This window comes from Trachemys scripta, chromosome 1, assembly GCF_013100865.1.
Source record: "Trachemys scripta elegans isolate TJP31775 chromosome 1, CAS_Tse_1.0, whole genome shotgun sequence".
Classification (NCBI taxonomy): domain Eukaryota; kingdom Metazoa; phylum Chordata; order Testudines; family Emydidae; genus Trachemys; species Trachemys scripta.
Window position 1 is genome coordinate 24,508,369 of NC_048298.1, and position 23,225 is coordinate 24,531,593.

At 40.6% G+C, this 23,225-nt stretch overlaps 1 protein-coding gene across 2 annotated transcripts in view; it reads right to left on the reverse strand.

The window, feature by feature from the left end:
* RELN (reelin) overlaps positions 1–23,225 on the reverse strand; it is a 438,814-nt gene that overhangs the window by 315,328 nt on the left and 100,261 nt on the right. For both annotated transcript variants that reach the window (XM_034766139.1, XM_034766147.1), the window contains exon 3: positions 8,137–8,272. In XM_034766139.1, the coding sequence (XP_034622030.1) occupies positions 8,137–8,272 (136 nt within the window). The remainder of the gene's footprint in view (positions 1–8,136; positions 8,273–23,225) is intronic.

Below are 23,225 nucleotides of genomic sequence, written 5' to 3' on the forward strand. Positions count from 1 at the left end.
ATCAGGTTCAGCAGCATGTCCATTTCATAACTTTTAGATGGCCTTGCATATTCCTCACGTGACAGAGAATCGGTGCTTATACATGGGTCCGCAGCCATGTGGTTCATGTAGCTCTGGACAGTTGTCAGCAGGTGTGTAGTTCAGTGAGCTTTCATAATGTGTTTCCTATCAGTTCAGGACCTCGTCTGTCGATGAGCAAAGAGAGCTGTCTGGTTTTGTGAGGGGGATGTTAGAAGGCTGTTTATGGCTACCAGGCAGGTATGTATTGATTCAGGCAGGATGCAGGTTGTTGTACTTTAGGCTTTGTCAGCCAGTTAGTTGATGTAGATCTCATGGTCACGTTTTGCCATGGCCTGGAATATGCCTTTCAGCTGTTTATGTTCTTGGACAACTCCCTGTTTGTGTGCTTCTGCCTTTTTTGCTAATATAGCAAGAACTCTTCAGAAGGCCAAGGTTTCTTGAGAGACCACCCGAAGTTGATTGTTTCAGCAGTGGCATGGTGCGTAATCTTCATACCGGTATTGGTGTGAGAGTGTGTGTTGGATCACAGCTTTCACCACATTTCTGCACAGCCTCACATGTGCAGCAGAGTTGCATTCTTGCCCTGGCACTATTTTGCTGAGCTATTGGCTGGATATTAGGATTTGCTGCTTCACACCTTGGAATCAAGGTTGGTCAAGAAGTGTTCACCAACCAAGACTATGCCAGTGATACTACCTTGCTTGTGGAGAAGTCAGAGAATTTCATCTGCATCCTCCAAGGTCTCTAAGACATTGCCCACACTATGGGATTGAACATCTCATGGCAGACGATCACGGTGCAGAATGTCAGAGTTGGGCCACCAGAACCCAAGCACAGCTCAAGTAGTTGCAGCAAACTGGACTTCCTTTGACAAATAGATCTTACCACCCCTTGCATGAAGTCCATGTCTCATTTATGGATGCACAAATGTCTTCTTGCTGAACCAAAGTTCCAGATCTATCAAACCTATATACTATCTCTATCACTATACTGGTCAAAAACCAGGACCCTTTTACAAGCAGACTTGGAGTGGTTAGAGACATTCCATACGTGCGGTCAACACCAAATCCTGAGCATACAGCGGTTTGACTTTGCGAGAAATGTAATAATCTTGCAGAGATCTGGCCTTCCTTCAATCGCTCATTATATTAAAAAAGCAGCATTGTAAGCTCTTCAGCCATGTCACAAGGATGGACAAAAATGCCCCAATACACCATGCTCTCAAGCTCTCCATCAACAGGTAAAGGGGCGCATGCACTGTTCCTATATGTTGCTGCCCATAGGGCTGACCCAGAGATTCGTGGATTCACAGGGTTGAGCCAGATCCGGGAACTTCACTACACGATGTAGGTCTGGCTGGTGCAGTGGTGCTCAGTAGACTATGGATGTTTGATGATGATTCAGAAACATAAATTGCTTACATTTTCCTTGGACAGGTGCCTTCCCTAGTGTGTACATTAACTGTTTATATAAACAATTAAAGGTAGGGCTTCCAGTAGTGATCATTGATGGCCTAACTGTGCTCCCATTAAAGTCAATGGGAAAACTCCCATGGGTATCAGTGGGAACAGTTTTATGCCAGCACTGAGGGCTTTTGAAAACCCACCGTAAATTTGTTTAAATGTAAATCTGCAGTTATAGCAACTTTTAGTTTTTCACAGACCTGTCCTCCAGCTGTCCTTGAAAGTGAAAATTATACAAAATACTGGTTCAGGAATAAAGGAATTCAATGTAAAATGCTAGCAAAAACATGTTTTGGAAAGTCACCACTCCTATAAATGACCTGAAAATCCCAGACTTGGGTAGGACCAACAATTATTTCATGAGCAATCCTTTAAAAGAAGAGAAACAAACATCTGAGAAGGAAAGAAAATAAACTAGGGGTAGAAAGAAGAAAAAACGTCTTCTTATCCTGCTCTGGATTTCTTTGTATAATGACTCTTCCTCCCAGCTAACTCAAAGTATAGACACCAGCATGGACTAGAGCTGGATTAAGAGTTTCTATACTTTCAGTTTGCTGGAAGGAGGAATCATTATACAAAGGGAACCTTCAAAACAAAAGGTTGTTTTGAATTGGAAAATAGAACTTTCCACCTCCACTTATATCTCTCCAAATGTAAATTTTTGGACCAAAACTTTTTTTTGACAGAAAAGTGCAGATTCGGTGACAATGAAATATTTTGACAATTTCTTTCTATTTGCCAAATTATTTCAGTTGGGGGTCGGGGGACAAAATTCATAATAAAAAATTCATTTTGAAATTTTCAAAAAGAAAGATTTTAATTTTTCAATTCAAAATAGCTTTTTAAGTTTCCTTAAACTTTTTTTTTACATTTTTTTTATTTTAAAATATGCTGGAAATTGAAATGAAATGTATTTTTTTTTCTGATCAAACACAATGTTTTACTTTTTGTTTCACTGAAAATTTTGACCCAAATATTTTTATGTTTAATTGCCAGTAAACCAAAAAAATCCATTATTCTCACAGCTAGTTTCAAATCCGATATGGTGTAAGAGGGTGCAATCCATTAATTTCAGTAGAGTTCCATATTCACTTACGTCTGTTTGAATATGGCCATCTGAGTTTATACTCTTTTCTGCAACTGAGTAAATATTGACATCTATTTATTTTGTCAAGAGTGTCATAAAATTTGATGTAACATTTTCAGTTCTTATTTCTGCAACACTTGATCTTTTAAATTTTTTTAAAGAGAGAGGAGGAGAAATAAGGAAAAATGAATCATTTTGTTGTTACTGTATCTTTCAGGGTAGCAACTAGCAGCAAAATCATGCCATTCTTTAGGAGCTATTATTTTGTGGTACAGTACTCCAGTAAAGCTAGACACAGCAACCATGGTATGTCCCACTTACTACTTTTTGCTTTGTGTTTGTTACAGAACCTGCAGAATGTGTGTGAGGCCAATACAAATACTGCAGCTATTATGAAAGTTATGAAGTCTTTTATTAAGTTAACTTTTCAGAACATGGAAATTAAACAAATGCAAAAAACTGCAGTGACAATATTTTGTCAATGGTAGCCAGAATCTTTAGCCAGTTGGGGAGAAGCAGCCAAAGCAGAGACTGCTGCAATAGGGAAAAGTGAGGAAAATGGGGCCCAGTCAAGGCCACCTCTCCTGCTAGCACCCTGCCGGACCCAGAACCTTACAGAGGAAACCCCCTACTCTGGGGGCACCAGGACCCAGGCAGTGCCTCCCCCTCCCCTGCCCTGCCACATGGGCTTGGGCATAAACTGCAAAGATGAGCCAGCCAGCCAGCCAGCATCTCCAGCCACTAGGACAGAAGCACCCAAAGCTGGGATCTTTGGTTCTTGGATATCTTTCTGAAGTTTTGACAGGACTTTCTCTGCCCTGTGCTGATTAGCTGCCTGCTTCAACCCTCCCCTACTCCTCCCTTTCTCCACAGTCTCTTCACCTCAGCTACACTCCGCACCTGTCCCCCTCATTCTCTTCCCTTCATTTTTTTTTCCATTTAGCCAATCCCCTGCTAACTAAATCCAACCAAAGAAATTAAAAATAAATAAAACTGTGACATTAAGACGACATTGGTTCACTTTGTCTGTGTGTTCTATCCCTTCCCCCACCCTGCATCTGTCTTGTCTATTTAGATTATAAACTCTTTGAGGCAGCGACTGTCTCTTTGTTCTGTTTGTACAGTGCCTCGCACAATGGGGTCCACATCCATGACTAGGGCTCTTAAGAGCTGTGATAATACAAATAATAAATAATAATAATAACTTGTGATAACGTAAAAGTAAATTTCCTTTGAGTCACTATGCACAGTTGCTGTGCAATTCTATGTGCTATAGGAAACATCTCTGGTTGAATCATGAAAATAAAGAGGCATGTATATATTCCAAAAAGGCCACCATCATTAATCTTAACTACTTTCTGATTCCAATTTACTATTTGAGGTTAAAAAAATAGGATAGGGACATATATCTTCACTGTCACTGCAGTTTGTGATATATTAACATCCAATCTATGATCACTGTGCCCTAAGAATAGAAAGAATGCCACATTGTTAGTACAGGATAGTATTAAAGGCTAAAATTTTAAAAGCAGCCTATCAGTAGTCATTACATTAGCCACCTGCACTTATGTTCCCAAACAACCAACCCACCCGCTTTTTTAAATATAAGAACAACTTAAGATTTCAGTAAGAGTATGTGGAACTTTGATACCCGCAGCTTGTCAGTGGTGGTGGAAAGGAAAAAAATCCTCATCTAAAATACAGACAACACAATTCATTTTGACTAGCATAACAGATGCCACTATTCTGAGTGACAAGAGACATACACGTAGAAAGCCTTAGAAACCTCAAACTGTTTGAATTGTTCACCTATATAATTATGGCACAGTCTGGCTTTAATTTGATTTATGAATGAGTCAGGCCTGAAATATTTCCATTTCCAACCCTACTGTAGGTGTGTTTCCCTTCAGAGACCTAATTTACCAAAACTTTAGGCTGGATGAATGGAAATTGCTTTTTCTAATTTTTTTTAGGTGACGTACAAAAATTATATTACATTGCTAGAATACGAGGATATGTTATGCTTTGCAACTCTGACAGCACTTAATATGGCACAATATAACCTAATGATGATTCAGGCTTTTAAAACAAAATTATCAGAGAGAATCAGTTGGAGAATTAATATCCTGGATTTTTGCATGTAGTAAGCAATCTGGATTACCCAAAAGAAAAAAAATATAAAGTTGTTGGCTATTAAGATTTTCTGATATCTCAGTATGATAGGTTTGTTCTGTTTTATGTCAAGACTTGGAATCTGGACAATATCAAAATAGAGCTGTCATTTACTAAATACCTAGGACACAAAGAAGAAGACACAAAGTGAGTGGAAATATGAAAGTGATATACACAGTCACTAGATAACTAATTATCAGTTGATCATTTACATCCACAATATGATCGATGGCTAGAAGAATTCAGTTCCTACTCAAATGCCAGGCTTTCAAAAACCTGGATGAACCTACAAATTGAACCGCACCCCATTTTTGTTTCACTGGAAAATGTTACCTGGAGAAAGATGACAGGATATTGGTTTTTGGGTAGACAAAAAAACAGAACAACAAAACACAAGATATGGAGAAATTTTTAGGTCTGGAAGATGGGAACTCTGTGGTGATGAACCCTAAAAAGATGGTAGAGGTATAGAAAAAGTATTTCCAAAGGCTGTTAAATAAGAAGAGAGAGTTGTGAGTGCAAGCATCACCGACAATTACGGAGAAGCCTCAAATGGTATTGATCTCTGTATAGGAGGTAGAAAAAGCACTTAATAAGATGAGGAATGGTAAAGCAGTTGGTGAAGATGAGATAACTGCTAATATGATCAGGGCAGTTAGAAATACTGGAATAAAGTGATTTTACAGACACTTATGCATTTCCTGTGATCATCATGATACCAGATGATTGGAGAACAAGACTGATGGTCCCTCTTTGAAAGATTAAGGGCTGTGCAAAGAATCATAGCATCTATCAGGGCATCATCCTGCTAAATCAGCCTCTTAAAGTTCTTGAGAGAGTTTTGGAGGTAAGGGTTAAGGTGCAAGGTGGAGGAAAATATATGAAAGGACAACATGGCTTGAGGAAGAGAAGGGTACTATACATGCAATATTTGCAGAAAGATAGAAGTTTGAAAGAATGATAAATGGAGAGCATAACACCCTATCACCCAGGGGTGAACACTTTGCAATCACTCTATATCTGACCTATCAGTCCTCATCCTGAAAGGAAACCTGCACACTTTCAAAAGATGAGCCTGGAAGCTTAAATTCATTACTTTGCTAGACACTAAAAATCATGGCCTGAACAGAGACACTGGATTTATGGCTTATTACAACAATCTATAACCCACTAACCCCCTCTTTTTGTGCTTTCACTGGAGAGGTATTAATGGGCCACTCTACCTTGAATGGTCCCCTTATAATATGTGCTAACTACTTATGCTAAACAATCTGTTCCACCTTGCATTTTGCTGTGATGCTAGCAGGGAGGGATAGCTCAGTGGTTTGAGCATTGGCCTGCTAAACCCAGGGTTGTGAGTTCAGTCCTTGAGGGGGCTACCTAGGGATCTGGGGCAAAATCAGTACTTGGTCCTGCTAGTAAAGGCAGGGGGCTGGACTCAATGACCTTTCGGGATCCCTTCCAGTTCTATGAGATAGATAGGAGTATCTCTCCAGGATCTGAAGAAGAGCTCTCTATGGCGCAAAAGCTTGTCTCTCACCAACAGAAGTTCATCTAATAAAAGATATTACCTCACCTACCTTGTCTCGCTAGTATCCAAGGGCCGACGTGGCTACAACTACACTGCACATAACTGCTCTTGAGAAAGCATGACTTGGTTCTACATGAGCTGGTGTCTGGAATACTGAAATGAATGGGAGAGGGACTGCAAGAAATGGAGATGATGGAGGAGCTGTATTGAGGGTCAAGAGCTAAGATGGTAACAATACATGGAATTTCAGAGAGTTTTGAGGTGACAGTGAGATTGAGACAAGGCAGTGTGCAGAGTCCACTTCTCTTCATCCTACCTATGGAGTTAATCAGTAAGATAACTTAGGCTATGGAGACAGAGAAAGCTGATGATATGCTTGTGACAGAATGCATCCTTGTATTTGCACAATACACACTATTATACTCAACTTTGTAGAATGTATGCCTTGTGAGGTATCATTTGAAAACTCATAACTTGCTGGTCAATCTTATCATGGTGAAATATACATAGCAACATTGTGTGTGAAGTTCCCCCATATGATATTAAAAGTGTATGTTCAAAACTCATGTAGCACCAAACCGGTCAAACAGGCTTGTCCTTAACAAAGGGGAGTGTGTTTGCATTAATTTGTATTTAAGCAGTAAACAGAGTCATCAAGCAGAAAGGGGAAGGAAGGAAACAACAGGAAACCTGCATGTGAGCATACACAGGTGAAAAAATCAAGCAGGGAACATCCTTCCACACAGATTTTGCATCTCCTGGTCTCCCCGCCCAGCAGCCCCATATGATCCACTGTGGCTGTCTTAACCTGTGTCTATGGGCAGGGTACTGTGATGAACTTCAACTCCTGGGAGAATTCTGCACATGCACAGAATTTTTTTTTTCTCCTCAGAAAATACATTTGGCCCCAGAAATGCTGCAGTTCCACCTTTTGCCCACCAGAGGCTGCTGTGGTGCCAGAACAGCCGGCTGCATTCATGCTGCTGATGCCATAGCAGCTTCTGGTGGGCAAAAGGCAGAATTGCAGCACTTCTTGGGCAGAATGTATTTTCTGCGGGGGGAAAATGAATTCTACATGTGGCACAGAATTCTTCCAAGCGTAATATACTGAGGAGAATTGCAGGCAAGTGGAGGGTAGACAGAGTGTGCATGGAAAAAAATAGAGAGAAGATGGACTTGGGACTCTCAGAGATAGATAGGCTGGACAGTGCACATTTGAGGTGGGCTGCATATGTGATATAAATGGGAAAAGAATGACAAGCAAAGAAAGCGTGGGGAAAAGACAACAACAAGAAAGGATGTGGAAGACTGAGGATATGATGGAAAGACTCTGTCAAGAGACGTTAGAAGAGAAAAGGACCGGAACCCCAAGACCTACAAAGCCGCTATGGACTGGAAAGAATGGTGAAGAACAGTGGGTACCTCCAACCATGTGTACATAGAAAAAGGCACCGAGAAGTGAAGTGAGAAAACGTTTACCTAATTCTTTCAGTCCTTAAAGTATAAGGGCCTGATTCTGCCAGGTGCTGGTCAACTCAAAGATGCTGAGTGCTCTTAATTCCTGTTGAATTCAACACTTTGCAGGACTGAGCCCATAATCCTTATATTTGCAAGTTTATAGTGCAGACAGTTTGGACAGTTTAACTATTTGCAAACAACAGTCACATTGACTAAACATATTGTTAGTCTGATTAAAAAGAAAGCGAATGGCAGCATAGTATATTCATGTACAAAAAGGTTCATGGTAGATTTATGTGATTATACTTCAAAATGTTTATACTGAACTAGTATTTATTATATTTATTTAGCCATTCAACAATAAAACAACCGTATTGTTTTTGATAATTGTTCCACAAACTTACATGAAATTCACACAGCCTGTTCCTGCAGGTGGAGCAATCCAAACGAAACTGAGATTTGTCGTTGGTAGATGACTCACATGAGATGCAACCACACTGCACATAAACTGATTTCCAAACTGGCGATCGGACATAATTCCTAAGAGAAAGACAGAAAGGTATGATAAAAAGCAGCATATTTCAATGACTCATTGCAATGTTTTAATAGTGTTATGTACTGTATCTACATCTACAACATTTTGCTTTCATGAATGGCAATATGGAAATCAAGACGAAAAGGCCATGGTATAGTCAAAGTTAACTCCACTAGTGTCAATGGAGATGCCCTCTGCTTTCACCAACGTTGAATGTGGCCCAAACAATTTGCAATCATTATTTTTCATGACACTGTAACACTATCTGAATTTGGTTTGTTTTTTTTTCCCCAAAAGGAGGAGGCCAGATCTTCAGATGGTATAAATCGATGTTGCACCATTATCTTCACAGATTTGCACAAATTAAGGATCTGGCCCATAATCTTTGAAAGAATGGAAAAAACTCTACCAACAAATTTAACACTTTTTATAAGAGTTCTATCACTTTAAATTCATTTTCATTTTGTTGCAACAACTTTTTATGTATTTTTGAATGTGGATGTCTTACATAAACAACTCTTTGGAATTCACTGTAGTTCATCGTTAGATAAAAGAATTGTATCACTAAAACAAAGCAACAGCACTAGCAGACAGCAACCTTTTTTCTACTCAGATCCCTTTTATTGTTGCTTACAAATTAGTGCACAGTTCCATTATTTTTAACACCTTTGGGCTTGCTATCTGAAGGCACTGGAATTGTGCCCTGAAACTGAAGGCATTCATATTCAATTGAATTACTACATCTTTAATCTTTTCTACATGGTACATTAAACAGTAAATGTTTAAACTGTCCTTTATAATGTAGTTATCAAAAGTAAATACCTTGTTTCTCATTACTTTCTTCAAATATTGACCCTTCACCTCAGAAAACAGTCACATTGACTAAGCATATTGTGAGTCTGATTAAAAAAGGAAAGTAAATGGCAGCAGTACATTCATGTATAAAAATGTTCATGTGAGATCTTACGTGATTATACTTCAAAATTTTTATACTGAGCTGGTATTTATTCTCAGTTCTATTTATTTCAGTTCTGATAAGAATAGATACCACTGGCTCTAGGCTCCTTGACAAATGTTTTGAAGTACAATTCTTATGAAATGCAACTCTAGCAATTATGTTTAACCTCTTACTCACCCAACCAACAATGACCAAGCATAGAAAATAAACAAACATCCCCCCTGCCATTTTCCTGAGAATTCTAGATCTTCCTCAAAAGCAAACAGATGACCTTTGCAACATACCCTACCGATTCCAGCTATGTGGGACCAGAGTTGGAGTGATTTTTAAAGCTGAAGACCTTGGTGAAGAATACCCAGCAGCATCCTCTCTATTAAACCAAGTATCAGGGGGGTAGCCGTGTTAGTCTGTATACACAAAAACAACTGGGAGTCCGGTGGCACTTTAAAGACTAACAGATTTATTTGGACATAAGCTTTCGTGCGTAAAAAACCCACTAAGTTTTTTACCCATGAAAGCTTATGCCCAAATAACTCTGTTAGTCTTTAAGGTGCCAACGGACTCCTCGTTGTCTTTATTAAACCAAGGAAGCTCCAACCTGACTATCTTCAGAGATTGCAACTACTGTTCGGAGAGAAAAGTGGTCTCTCAAGTAAATCATTTAGGACTTTGTACATCAAAACCAACACCTTAAAATCCACTCAGGCAAAGGCAACAGGCAGCTAGTGCTGATCATGGACAATGACTCAGGGTGAGATACACAGCTTAACAAGTGGGCTGACAAATTCTGCACCAGCTTCAAATTCTAGATAAATTCAAGGAATAAACCCGTGAACAGTAATCTAAAGGTGACACTAAGGCATGGATGATCATAGTGAAGTGTATATCCATAACAAATAATCACAACCTTCTACCCAGAAACAGATGAGGGGACATATCGTTTAGGCCATTATTGCAACATCTAAAAGCAGCAGGGAATTGACCAGGCTGCCAGATTGTGAACATGAGTATTAAATACTCAACACACACCCTCAATCACAGAGGCACAGATTATCCTTGACATATCATAGATTCACAGATTTTAAGCCCAGAAGGCATCATTATAATCATCCAGTCTATCCATAAGTGGCACAGAATTTCACCCAGTAAATCCTAATCAGCCCTATAACTTCTGGTTGAACTAGAGCATATTTTTTAGAAAGAGACATCCACTACTGACTTCAAATGATGGAAAATCCACATATATAAATTGTTCCATTGGTTAATTATTCTCACTGTTAAAAATGTGCACCTTAATTCCAACCTGAACTTCTATAGCTTCTATAACTTCAGACTCCAGCCACTGGATTTTGTTGTGCCTTTGTCTGCAAGGTTAAAGAGCCTTTTAACTAGAGCTGGATGACATTTTTGAACCAAAACTTTTTTGGCAAAAAATGAAGATTTAATGACATCAGAACATTTTGCAAATTCGTGTCAGTATCACTGAATTATTTCAGTTAAAGAAAACCCTACAAACTGCCCGTCAAATAAAAATTCTAACAAAACCAAAAATGTTTCATTTAGATATTTTCTAAACAAAACATTTTTGTCTATTTGAAAAGGCTTTTTATTTTGAAATTTTGTTTACATTTTATTTTTTTTTAATCTAATAACATATAAGAATTTTAATTTAAATGAAAGTTTTCATTTTGGTTTGAACAAAATATTTAAAATTGTTTTTTACTTTTCAATTCACTGAAAATTTTGAAAAATCTGGTTTTGAGTTGACTCGAACAGATTTTTATTTTTATTTTTTGGAACTGCCAGCAAACCAAAAAATCTGTTGTTCAACCAGCTCTACCCTCAACTATCAGAAATCTTCTCCCCATGTAGGTACTTTATATACCATCAGGTTACCTGTTACATAAACTAAATAAATGAGCTTCTTTAGTCTTTCACTGAACAAAAGATTTTCCAGACCTCAAATTATTATTGTAGCTCTTTTCTAAGAGCTTTCCAATTTGAAAACATCCTTTTAAAGTGTTGACACCAGAACTGGACATGGTATTCCAATATGGATCTTGCTAATGCGGTATACAGTGATAATAACACCTCCCTATTTCCATCCCTGCTTATTCACACAAGGACCATATTAGTTTTTAGCTACCACATGGCACTGGCAGCTCACATCCAGTTGGTTTACCCACAATGACCCCTAAATCTCTGTCAGAGTCATTGCTTTCCAAAATACAGTCTCCCATCCTGTAAGCGTGACCTAATTTCTTTGTTCCTAGAAGTAAGAGCTTGCATTTGGCTATATTAAAGTGCATCCTGTTCAAGTGAGCTCAGCTTACCAAATGACCCAGATTGTATTGTAGGACTGACCTGTCTTTATTGTTATTTACCACTCCACCAATTATTGTGTTATCTGCAAATTTTACCAGCAACATTTTTCTTCCAGATCATTGCTAAATACATTTAACTGATCTCTGAGATCCCACTAGAAAAATCTCCATTGGATGATTTCCCATTCACAATTATTTTTGAGCTCTAATTTGGTTTTAATTCACTTCCGATCATCTTCAGTTAAATGGTATGATGAATAGGGCTTGCTGTAGAATTCTAGCACTTTGGTGCACACACACACACACACACACACACACCATGCACGCTTTGACCCCTGGGCAATTTTCTCAATTTTTTTAAAAAGTGCTAATTACACTTTTTGATAGAAAGACTTTATGGTTTTATCCACTTTTGGAGGAGTCTTGTGCTCCTCCCTCTCACTTAACCTTCCCCCAATCCTTTCCTGTTTACATTAAAATCTCCCTCACCATACTGACCTTGATAAAAGCATCTTTCAAAACAAAGGTTTCTTTGAAATGTTATCTTTGGACTTCTCTCCCAGTAATTAAAAGTTGGTGAGGTGCCAATTACATCATTTCCGTTTCCTCGCCCTCCTTATCCTCCGAGGCTATGTCTACACTACAGGTACTACAGTGGTACACCTGCAGTGCTGCAGCTATACACCTGTAGTGCTGTGACATACACTTGCTACTGAGGAATGGAAGGGGTTTTTCTGTCACTGTAGTAAATCCACCCCTCAAGTGGTGGTAGCTAGGTTGACAGAAGACTTCTTCTGTCAACCTCACGATATCTATATTGAGGCTTAGGATGGCTTAAGTACATCACTCAGGGGGTTGAATTTTGGGGCACTGACCCCATGAATTGGGAAGAGCTGGCTGGCAATAGACTGCAATGGCATCACATCATACATGAAGCCTCAGCTCATTTTGAAGGGAATCGCCTTGCTCTAAAGGCTGAGAAATGGCAGAGGAGGAAGGAAAGCGTACAGCATCCCGGACAGCATTGTGCTTTCTCCAAGCAACCACCTGTCATATATGTGGAAAAACCTACAGACCACAGATTGGGCTCCTCAGCCATCTTAAATCTCATCAATGACCTTTTCCCCTCTGGCAGACATCATCCTTGTATCAAGGGATAGCCAACAATGAATTTTTCACACCCCTGAGCGACGTAGCTAGGTCAACCAAAGTTTTAGATGTAGACCGTGCCTTAGTGGACATTCTTGGAGCCTAGATGTCAAGCTGTGAGAGATATTTTCCCCTGACTAGATGGCAGCTTCAAAGAAAGTCTGGTTGGCAGTTTTGAACTTGTCTCTCATTCTTTCGAACAGTTACACTACTGATGAGATATCCAGGCTGTTAGAGCTTTCTGCATACGCTTGCTCTTATACATTTGTGGTTAAACTTCGTTAAAAGTACCTGGTTCTTGTGTGGAGTTTTTCCTTTCTTCTCTATAGATGTTTTTAATATGTGAATCTGAAATCGACCACCAGAGTAATTCAATTTTTAATTAAAACAGGATCTGTGCCACATAAGAAGTTATGTTTTTCAGTGGCATTAGGCTTAACTCAATTCCAACTTCAGCCACCGGACCCAGTTTGAATCTGTAATGGCAGAGTGCTACAGGTGCACTGAGAGGACAACTTCCCCTAGGGGTGGCTGTGTTGTGCACATGCAACTACTTGCCTCCTGCCCAGGGGTGGGAGTCCATGTCTCTGACCCATTCCCACACTCTTTGGGTCAACTCCTGTTCTCATGAAGTCCATGTTAAAATTCCCACTAACTTCAGTGGTGCAGGACTGGGCCCTTAGAGTTGATGTTAGGGAGATGGTAGCACACATGCACAGTGATCCGTGACTGCACAGTTGGAAGTAGAGCAGATCTCTACTGGCTGACTGGCAGTAAGCTATAGACCACTGGTTCTCAAACTTTTGTATTGGTGACCCCTTTCACACAGCAAACCTTTGAGTGTAACTCCCCTTAGAAATTAAAAACATTGTTTTATATTTAACACTATTATAAATAAATTATAAATGCTGGAGGCAAAGCTGGGGTTGGGCACAGAGGCTGACAGCTCATGATTTCCCCCCCCCCCCATATAGCAAACTTGCAACCCCGGAAAGCCAATCAGAAAGTGGGAGAGGACAAAGATCTAACACTGCACATCCTTCAACAAGTTGGGGAGGAGCAGCAGTTTGGGGAACCTGCTCCTGTCCCTTCTTTCCTTCTGTAGACGCTTCCTGAAGGTTACTGACGACCCTGGGTTTTAGACACTTGGCCGTCAGGAAAAGCATAGAGTACACCAAGCACACACAACATCCTCAGAGTTTATGTTTATCTTTTTAAAAGGAACCACTTTGAAGTGACTTGGAAAAATTCTTAACAATGAAAAAGCAACTCATTAAATTTTTCCACAGAAAATTTTTTATTCATTCTTTAGCATTTCTACTACTTTCTATAAATTGCCAATTCTATTTACTTACAGTATCTCTGCTCCCTGTGATTAACTCCATTAGGGAGATCAGCATCCTCAGAACATTAAAAAAAAACAACAGTATGTTGCAGCTTTAGCAAAATGATATATAAACCCCCTTCCTTAAATGTCTTACTGCAGCTTAACAACAAATCACTGTGGTGAAAATAATGAACATGGGGTGGAAAGGATTGGAAAAAATATTTTAAACATTCATGAAAATAAAGGCACAGTGAATATTTCCCACTTGCCTCCAATGTTCTTGTGTTCCTCTGCTATGAAAAGCAACAGCATTTCACCTCCTGATGGGAACCCCTCTTCCCAAACAGAATGCTGGCTCAGTGGGTGAAAATAAACAAGCACAAATATAAAGGAGGCTTCCACTGCAAACAATAAATTAGAAATAAAAATAACTTATACAACCGTTCTCAAAAAACACTGAATGGCTCTATGCATCCCACAAACAACTTCTGACACAGAACACTCCTTATTTTAAGGTGTTTGGCTCTGATCCAAAGCACCGTGTATTCACCATATTCTCAGCATGTCCTATTGGCCAGCTAGAATGTATCTGAGACGCAAAAATCCGTCCATCCAAAAAAATTGTCAAAGGAGGTAAAAGCCATCAGATAATAGTTGAAGATCTGTATGTCCATCTGTATAAATCTGTTTGCAGTGTTGTAGCTGTGTTGGTTCCAGGATATGAGAGCGACAAGCTGAATGAGGACCAACTTCTGGTGATGGAAGAGACAAGCTTCCAAACTTCACGGAGTTCTTCTTCAGGTCACCTCACCCATCTTGTATAAATCTGTACAGCCAGAATTGTAAATAACCAGGTGTTTCCTAGGGAATCTAGTTTATCAAAGAATGTTCAAAGGTTTGTGGCAGTTGTGCATCCACAGCTCTAAGACATGTACTGCTTCCATGAAAGTCATTAGCATCTCTCTGAAGTCCCTTTCTCTTCTGTGTTACAGTGTGTGCTCAATCTTCGTTGAGGATTTTCATACACTACCACAGTCCAGTTCCCCTCTCCCCTCTCTAGATTTATCTGAGTTTTGTTTGTCTTCAAAATATAATAGGACAAATCCCAGCAGTGCTTAGCACCTGTAACTGCCATTGCCATCAATAGGAGCTGCAGGTGCTCAACCCCTCTAGCCCCAACAGCTGTTTTTCCTGTATAAATTTCCCTCATTTTAAAAATTATTTATTTTGTGCCAACTGAATGCTTGGCCCTGTATAATGCACAAAAATACAGTCACTGCACAAAAGAGCTGATATCCTAAAAGGCAGACACGTAGAAGAGGGATGCAGTAAGAAATCCAACTTAGCAGGTAGAAGACTTTTTTAAAAAGTCATATGAAAAGAAGATCCTTTGACTTTTTTTAATCAGGAATTTTCTCTTCTTTGTAATCCAAACCCTTACGAGGATTTAAGAAGCTGATATATTGTGCCTGACTTTTACGTATGGGCATGGAGGTGTGGAGGGAGAGGAGGAGGAAGGAGCAAGATGCAAAGACTCTTTTCCCTACTTAGATGGTTCACATAAGGGCCAAGCATAACTGCAGTGCCTGCGTTCCTCCCTGTGCCCCAGGGGCACATAGTATTACAACAGGCCAAAATATACATTTTTCAGCCTACAGGAAAGTTCAGGTTTTTGACATTTTGGTTTGTTCCACAGTGGAATGAAACCAAATTTGCCAAAATTTCTCAGTGAATCCAAAATGTTGTTTTGGAAATGCTGAAACACGCTGCTTCTGAAACAAAATGTGAAACTGACATTCCAGTCAGTCTCACTGAGCTGCTGCCAGGGCTCCCAGGGCCTGTGGCTCCAAGGCAGCCCTGCCATCCAGACTGTCCCAAGGCTGGGAACCCCAGGACTTCCAAACTCCTGGACCAGCTAGCTCCCTGAGCTTCTCCCCTGAGTAGGCAAGCCCGGGAGCTAGCCGACCTGGGAGTCTGGAAGCTGTGGGGTTCCTGGTCCCAGGGCAGTTAGTCTGAATGGACTGCCCTGGAACACCAGACCTTTGTAAGCCAGTCCCAGGACTTCCAGGCTCCAGCATCATGGCGAGGAGAGTATGAATCCAGCAGAGAGTCCTGGGGCTGGCTTGGTCCCTGCCATGGAGGAGGTAGCCTAACAGCCCACAAAGCCCTGGTTTCAGACAGGGCTCCACAGACTGGCAGGCTCTGTGCCACAGGACTGGGAGCTTATCGCCGTGGTATAAAAAGGCCCCAAAGGGCCCTGGTACAATAAGTTGGGGTCCTCCCCCCTCCAGCATCCTTATCCTCCACCCCCCAGGGCTGGGGACCTGCACCCAATTTGCCCCAGCAATCTTCCTTGGGAGCCACTCAGCTCAACCACAGTGGCACCTAGACACCCCCTGCCTGCCTGGCTTCCCGCACTCTGTACCCCCGACCCGGCCCCACAACCCGGCCCCCAGCATACATCACAAACCCCAGTGCATCTCTTTCCCACGCCTTTCTGGATGAGCTCCTCACTGTTGAAGCAAGGCAAGTCCAGGGTGGTGGTGATGGCCAGGACAGGGGCCAACAGCTGTCCGGCCAGCAGGGCACACAGGGCCCAAAGCACCAGCAATGACCAGGAGCAGCCCCAAGCCTCTTAGTGCCTGAGCCATAGCCATGATTTTACCATTGCTGGGGCAAGGGAGAGGCTGGGAACACTTCCCTGGCAGCCCAGCTGGGGGCTGCTAGTCTGCCTACAGGTAAAGCATCTTCTGCTGGTTGGGCCCCCATGATCCCGTTGGTCCTGGTGTGACTGCACCACTTCTACCTTTGTAGTTACACCATTGCTTAACAGCCTGCCCCATCCCCCTCCCCGCCAGGGACTGTCACGCTCCCTGCTGCAAAGCTGGGAATCTAGCAATCCCCAACGACCCAGCTCTAGCCAGGACTCTGGGGAATGGCAAGTTCCCTGCTGCAAAGCTGCACGTCTAGCAGTCCCCAGAAACCCAGCTGTAGATATGAATCCAGGGGCTGCAAGGCTCTTGAATGCAGAGCTATTGATCCTAGAAGTGAGCACTTTGTCAAAACGTTTAGCTCCAGTGATTTGCCATTTTCCGATACAGCTTGGTGAACATTTCTGACCTGCTCTATGTAGCATTCTAATAGGAACAGGAAAGGGAAGGCAGGAAGTGAGGGCGTGGATCCCAATCCCTCAAGTGGCCCACATGGAGAAGGATGCTGTACTGTATAAAGGAGTAAAGCCCTGGTGTCCTGAGGAGTTTGGGGAGTACCTAAAGAGCACTAATGAGCCCACAGAGATTCACATGCACTTCTACCATAATTTACAAAGTCATCGGAAAGTCTTTGTATTAGTCATGAGTCATATGTGTCAACTATGTAATGCTGATCAATTGGAAACGAAGTTCTAAAAAGCAAATTTTTAAAAAAATATTTCTTTTGCACACCTAGATTCCTGGCATATTCCCCAAACATTTTGAAGATATAAATCAAAATTGTAATAGCATTTTATATGCTACACCAGATAGCAGAAAGCTTAGGACTTGGTTTTATTTAAACCAAATATGACAATAAATGAAAAGGTTAATATTAGATAAGAATGTAAAACGAAAGACTCTAGGTGTTCTTGTTACTTCTGAGCTGGGAACCTTGGGCATCAGGTATATGTGCTCCTTCTCAATTACATATTTGGGAGCCAAAGGCACAAAAATGAAAAATTCTATAAAATATCGAAAAATGATGCTGTACGTGTCTTGCTCTTCAAAATCTCTCCTGGCTCTTTTGGAAATTATTTATTGAAAATCAGACATTGTAGATTTAAACGTACACACAAAGTGCATAGAAACAGTATTTATTATAAAATATGTCTTTTCATTGAATACAACCTCTGTTTATCTATGATGGAAGAAGTAATGTTTTATTTCCAGTTTATTACTGCAACTGAAGACTATTTCAGCCCATTACCTTGGATCATTTTCAACCATTTTTCATGATTCAGAAACCTTTGCTTTATAATTCTATAAAGCAGTAGGAAGGAAATTAAAATCCTTCCTGAGTAATTTTTTGTTACATAAATATGCATTTAAAAAAAGAATGTAAGAATTCAGTGTTAATAAGGTTCTCACTAAAAGGACTGATGTGTGTAAGGAAACATCAACATTTAGTTACCTTTTTAAAAAAACTATTAAACTATTAAAAACTATTTTTTTAAAAACTACATCCAAATGTACAATAAGGGCCTCCTTCTGCATGTGAGTACTTTCATTAAAATCAATGGATCTACTCACTTAAGTGCTACTCAAAGTGAATAAGGGTTACAGGACCGGCCCTAAGTGAACTGCACCCTCATACCTAAAATACATTGCTGCTGATTGATTTTTTCTGGATGGTTACATGCTGCTTCATGGGAAAAAACACACATCTAGTTTGATAGAATGTAACAGACTTCTAAAGCACTTCCTGGCTCTTGCAATCAGCTAAGGGTCAGCATGACTTGATAAATTATTAAATATTATGAAAAAAGAATAGGCTAGTAATTCTGGCAGATGCAGTCTTCTACCCATCAATACACAAGCTTTACATTGAAGCCTTGGGATTATTTTACTGTTATTATTACTCCTCCATTATTAAACAATAAAGCCTTTCAGTGCACGTGGTAATGTGGAAAATATTGCCCATAAGCTAACATGAACTTTATGAAAGAGATGAATAAGTGGACAACAGTTTAATTGACTCTGTAAGTAAAACATTTAACTATTCTGGTATCCAGAAACAAACCAGGGCCTAGACAGAGTAATTGAACCCACAGTAGGTGGACCATTACATGCATGTGAATCAGGTTGCAGGAATTTTAATATCTACTTTATAGTCTTTTACTGGATATAAAATTATAAACATTATCTTAATATATATAAAAACAATAATTTATTACGAGTTCAGCTCCCGATCCATTACATGATTTGGGATTCAGACATGAACTAGACTGGGCCAGATTGTGAATACACTTACAAATGTAGTGCTTTATGACCATGCACACTGACTACAGTAGTAAGCAATTTTGCTTGGAAGGGTTTGCAAGAATGAGCCCATAATATACAGATTTAACAAATTTATTCTAAAACCTTGAAAATTCTACTTAATCTCTTTTTTTAATGTCCTACTTTTAAAGGATTGTTAAAAATTTTCTCAGGGGCCTATTGTTAGAATCTGCTCGAGGGTAATATTTTAATTTCACAGATTTATGAATAGAAGTCCCAATAAACTTAACAGAAGTTACACATTTAGAAATTCCAGTGCACTGGGAGGTGAATATACCCTCTAATCTGCATAATTCCCCAAAACACCAAATGAGATCCTTTGTGTAATGTGTGATGTCTGTGTGAGTTGAAGGATGGGGTTGTGGGGATGCTGATACATAATGTATTGGCAGTTTAAGGGTGCTTACTGTCACTGAGGATGAGAGAATTATTTACAGCTGATGTGTAAGTGCTCCTTAGAGAACAATATGACATAAAATGCTCTAAGGCAAATGGATTTAACAACAGTAAACAGAGACCAGGAGTTAATATAAATAGAAAATGTTAATAAGCTACCTTACTACTGAAGTCATAAAAGAGAAAATTCACTTTTCAAAGACTTCCCCAGGTCCCTTCACCACAGTTGCCAATTTTCACGCGGTAAATAAGCACCCCGACTTCCACAATAAGCCAAAAATCAAGTTAATCCTATTTCAAAACAAGGCCAAAAGAAGCCAAGGTCTAAGAACCCCAACTAGGTCCCTCCGGCATGCAGTCTGGGACTGTGGTGAGTCCGCTGTGCATCCCTGACTCTCTCCGCACCTTGCCCCTGCTTGTCCCCCCCTTACCCCCGCTTGCTGGGATAAAAAAAAAAAAGCAACAAGCTAAACAAGCAACAAGCTACAAGCCAAAAACTAGCCAACAAGCAACTCACAAGCCAATTAAGCCCAAAACAAGCCCAATTTCTGCATTTTTTCCGCGGGTTTGGCATATCTGCCCTACACCCACCATCTATTTTTAAATGCATCCTTACTCTCTTTAGCATACCGGCTTTCTAATGCTTTTACTATATCTTTCGCTTTATAAAAATCTGTTAGACTGACACCTTCATTCTGCACTGCTGGTTTCACAGGCCTTACTTAGTGGTATATTCTCTTTTGGGAAAATGGCTGTTTTATATTATATCTCTGGTTTATATTAATTTCTCCATTTATATAATTATGGTAACTGGCTCCTAAGCCCTTCATCGGTGTAAATAGCTTTTGTGCAATTTTTTCAAAACTTAGCATTAGCTTAAATCTTTTCATTTCGTAAGTTTTAAAGCTTCTCCTAGAAGCTCAAATATCAGACATACTATTTGGTAGTTATTGTGTCAGTGACAGGTTTGACAAAGAACCTCTATACTGTCAGATGCACCAAGCCCCTAGCAGGTTCATTCTCAGTAGCAAGTATAGCCAGATTCTGCTGCTTCTTACTTTAGTGTAAATCCAAGTAACTCAATTCAAACCAGTGTATTTACCCTGAATTTATCTTAATCGAAGTGAGATTATGCCCCAGCTCGTAGTCTTGGCTAACATTATCATACTGACCCACACCAGTTAAGCATGGGAATCATCTAACCAAACCTTTCAGTACATTGATAGTAAGTAACCCCAAATAAACTTCTGCTTTGCTGTAAGCAGAAAATCGCTGGAAATCTTCTTTCCTCAGTGAGGATAAACGTCACTAACCTTTTCACATGGCAAGTATTCTTAAACCCTACAATCATCCTGATTTGTGCTACAGCAATAATATCCTACAAAAAGATGATCACAACTTAACCCAGTATTCTAGTTGTGCTCTACTCTCTACACAACACTAGGGCAACTACCACTTCTTGGGTTGTATTTTGTTTGTTGATATAGCCCATTATTCTGTTTGCCCTTTATGTAGCCTTGTCTTACTAACTGGGATGATGGCTCCGAGGTTTTACCTACAAAACCCTAAGTCTCTTTTTAATTTATTTTAAATGAATATAATAGTTACTGGCAGCAGTTTCCCCTGGTAACATCTCTATTTTGGTCCTTTGCCAACAGACACGTTTTGTATTTGCCTACATTACCATTACTGGCTTAAGAGGGGACTGTGATCTTTTATGAGCTTGCATTGTTCCTTATTATAATTCTAAATTTGATAAAATCCACTAATTTTGATGTTTTGATATTCTCATCTAAATGAATTATGTACAGTATAACAACAAGGTTCTAAAAGCAATCCCTGAGGTACCCCTCTGGCAACCTCTTTCCAACTAGAGAATTTATCATTTACAGCCACTCCTTGTTTCTTGTTTTGCAGCTAGTTTTCTGTTCAACAAGTTACTTTATCCTTATTCCATGATTCCTTATCACAACCTGTCTAAAAGTCAATTTGAAAATATGTACTGTATATAATACCCACAGCAGATCCCTCACCTACTAACACAATAATATCTTCAAAGAACTTTAGAGAGTTACCAAGATGAACTTCTCTCTCCTAAATCAACACTGGTTGTTTCCAATTAAATTATTCTTTTCAAGGTGTTCCTTGTCCCTGACCAAAATCTTACAAAACACATAGTGTAGAACTTAAAATACGTGATTGAAAGATAATTTTAATTAAATCAGTGCTGATAGCTGAAAACATTTATTTTGGGACTGATCCTACAAGTCTTATTTATGTGAGTAATCTTTAGTCACAGAAGTAGCCCTATTGAAAATAATGTACCACTCACATGAGTAAAGATTACTAATGTTTGAGATCTACAGGTGAAAAAAGCTCTGTAAGAGCTAGTTCTTATTATAAATATAAGTACTTGCTGGATCAGGACTACTACTAGCAGTAAATGAGTTCTAGTTTTGTCTACCGTATCCTTTGTACCTTCAAATATGTTACAGATACATCGAGGTCAGTTCACAAATACAGTTCACCACTTCTATAAGATTATTCTCAAAGACAAAGGATTTAACATGATAGCATAAAGCATATTGAAAAGAAGGAGTTTACACAGTAGTTCACATCAATTCAGTTGAAAGATGGACACTGGTGTAGTTTAATAATGAATATGACATTTTTCCCCTTGTGAGAAAAGGGAAAATATTTTAAAGTTATAAAATTGAAATTAAAAACCAAAAGAAAGCCTGTTGAATCTGCACCACTATTGGCAGCAAAGGACCAGATTCTCAGTGAGGGGAAATTGCCATGCTGCTTTACTCTAGATGTGAATCTGGTCCCATGTATTTAAGACAAAGCGGGGGGAAAAGATGTGGGGAAAGAGTGGAGTGAAAATATGTATTGGTTGGTTCAATGGAGCATCTTCTATTGAAACTGACAGTTTTCAGGAGTTCTCTTCCTGAAAGCATGGGTTGAGAAAACAATTTCACTGCCCAGTTCACATGAACTACTGTAGATGAGCAGAGATCAGAACACAGTGTGAAAATGCCGTAATTACTCTGCCTTAATAAGCCTAAAATATATTGTTGTTTTTTTTCCATCTGTAACTAGGTGACCAGACGTCCCGATTTTATCGGGACTGTCCCGATATTTCTTTGTTTGTCCCGCATCCCGACCGATGTGCGGTCGGGACACTGGACAAACAAGGAAATGCTCCGAAGCCCGGAAGTGCTTGCCGCCGCCTGCCCCGCCCCGACTCCGCCCCCTCCTCCCCCCATTGGCTCCCTCCCCGAATCCCTGCCTCTTCCCCAGGCTCACCATTCCTCCTCCCTCCACAAGCGCTGGAGGGAGGCCCGGGAGACGCAGGGGAAGCGCGGGGCCGGGGTGAGTGAGAGTCCGGCCTGCCCCCAGTGCAGGCAGGACTCAGTTGGACGGTAGGGAGAGTAGGGGGGCGGCCCGCGGGGCCAGGCGGCGGCTGTTCTCCCCCCCTGGGCAGCGGGACTTGGGAGCAGCCGCTGCTGCAGTTCCCACTGCTGCGGGGGGAGGAAGCAGCCGATGGCCAAGCTCGGCGGCTGCAGTTGCGGCTCTGGCGCCCATGCCCAAACCCCCTGAACCCGGGCCTGCTGCGGGGACCCAGCAGCACGCACGCTGCTCCCAGCCCCTGGCCAGTCGCGTCTGGGCTGCTGCCCAGCTGGTGCTCTCCTGCAGCGGCCCCGGGGCGGAGGCATCGGCAGCCCAGCCCCGTTCGTTCCCCTGTGGGACCCGAGCGGGACGGGGGGG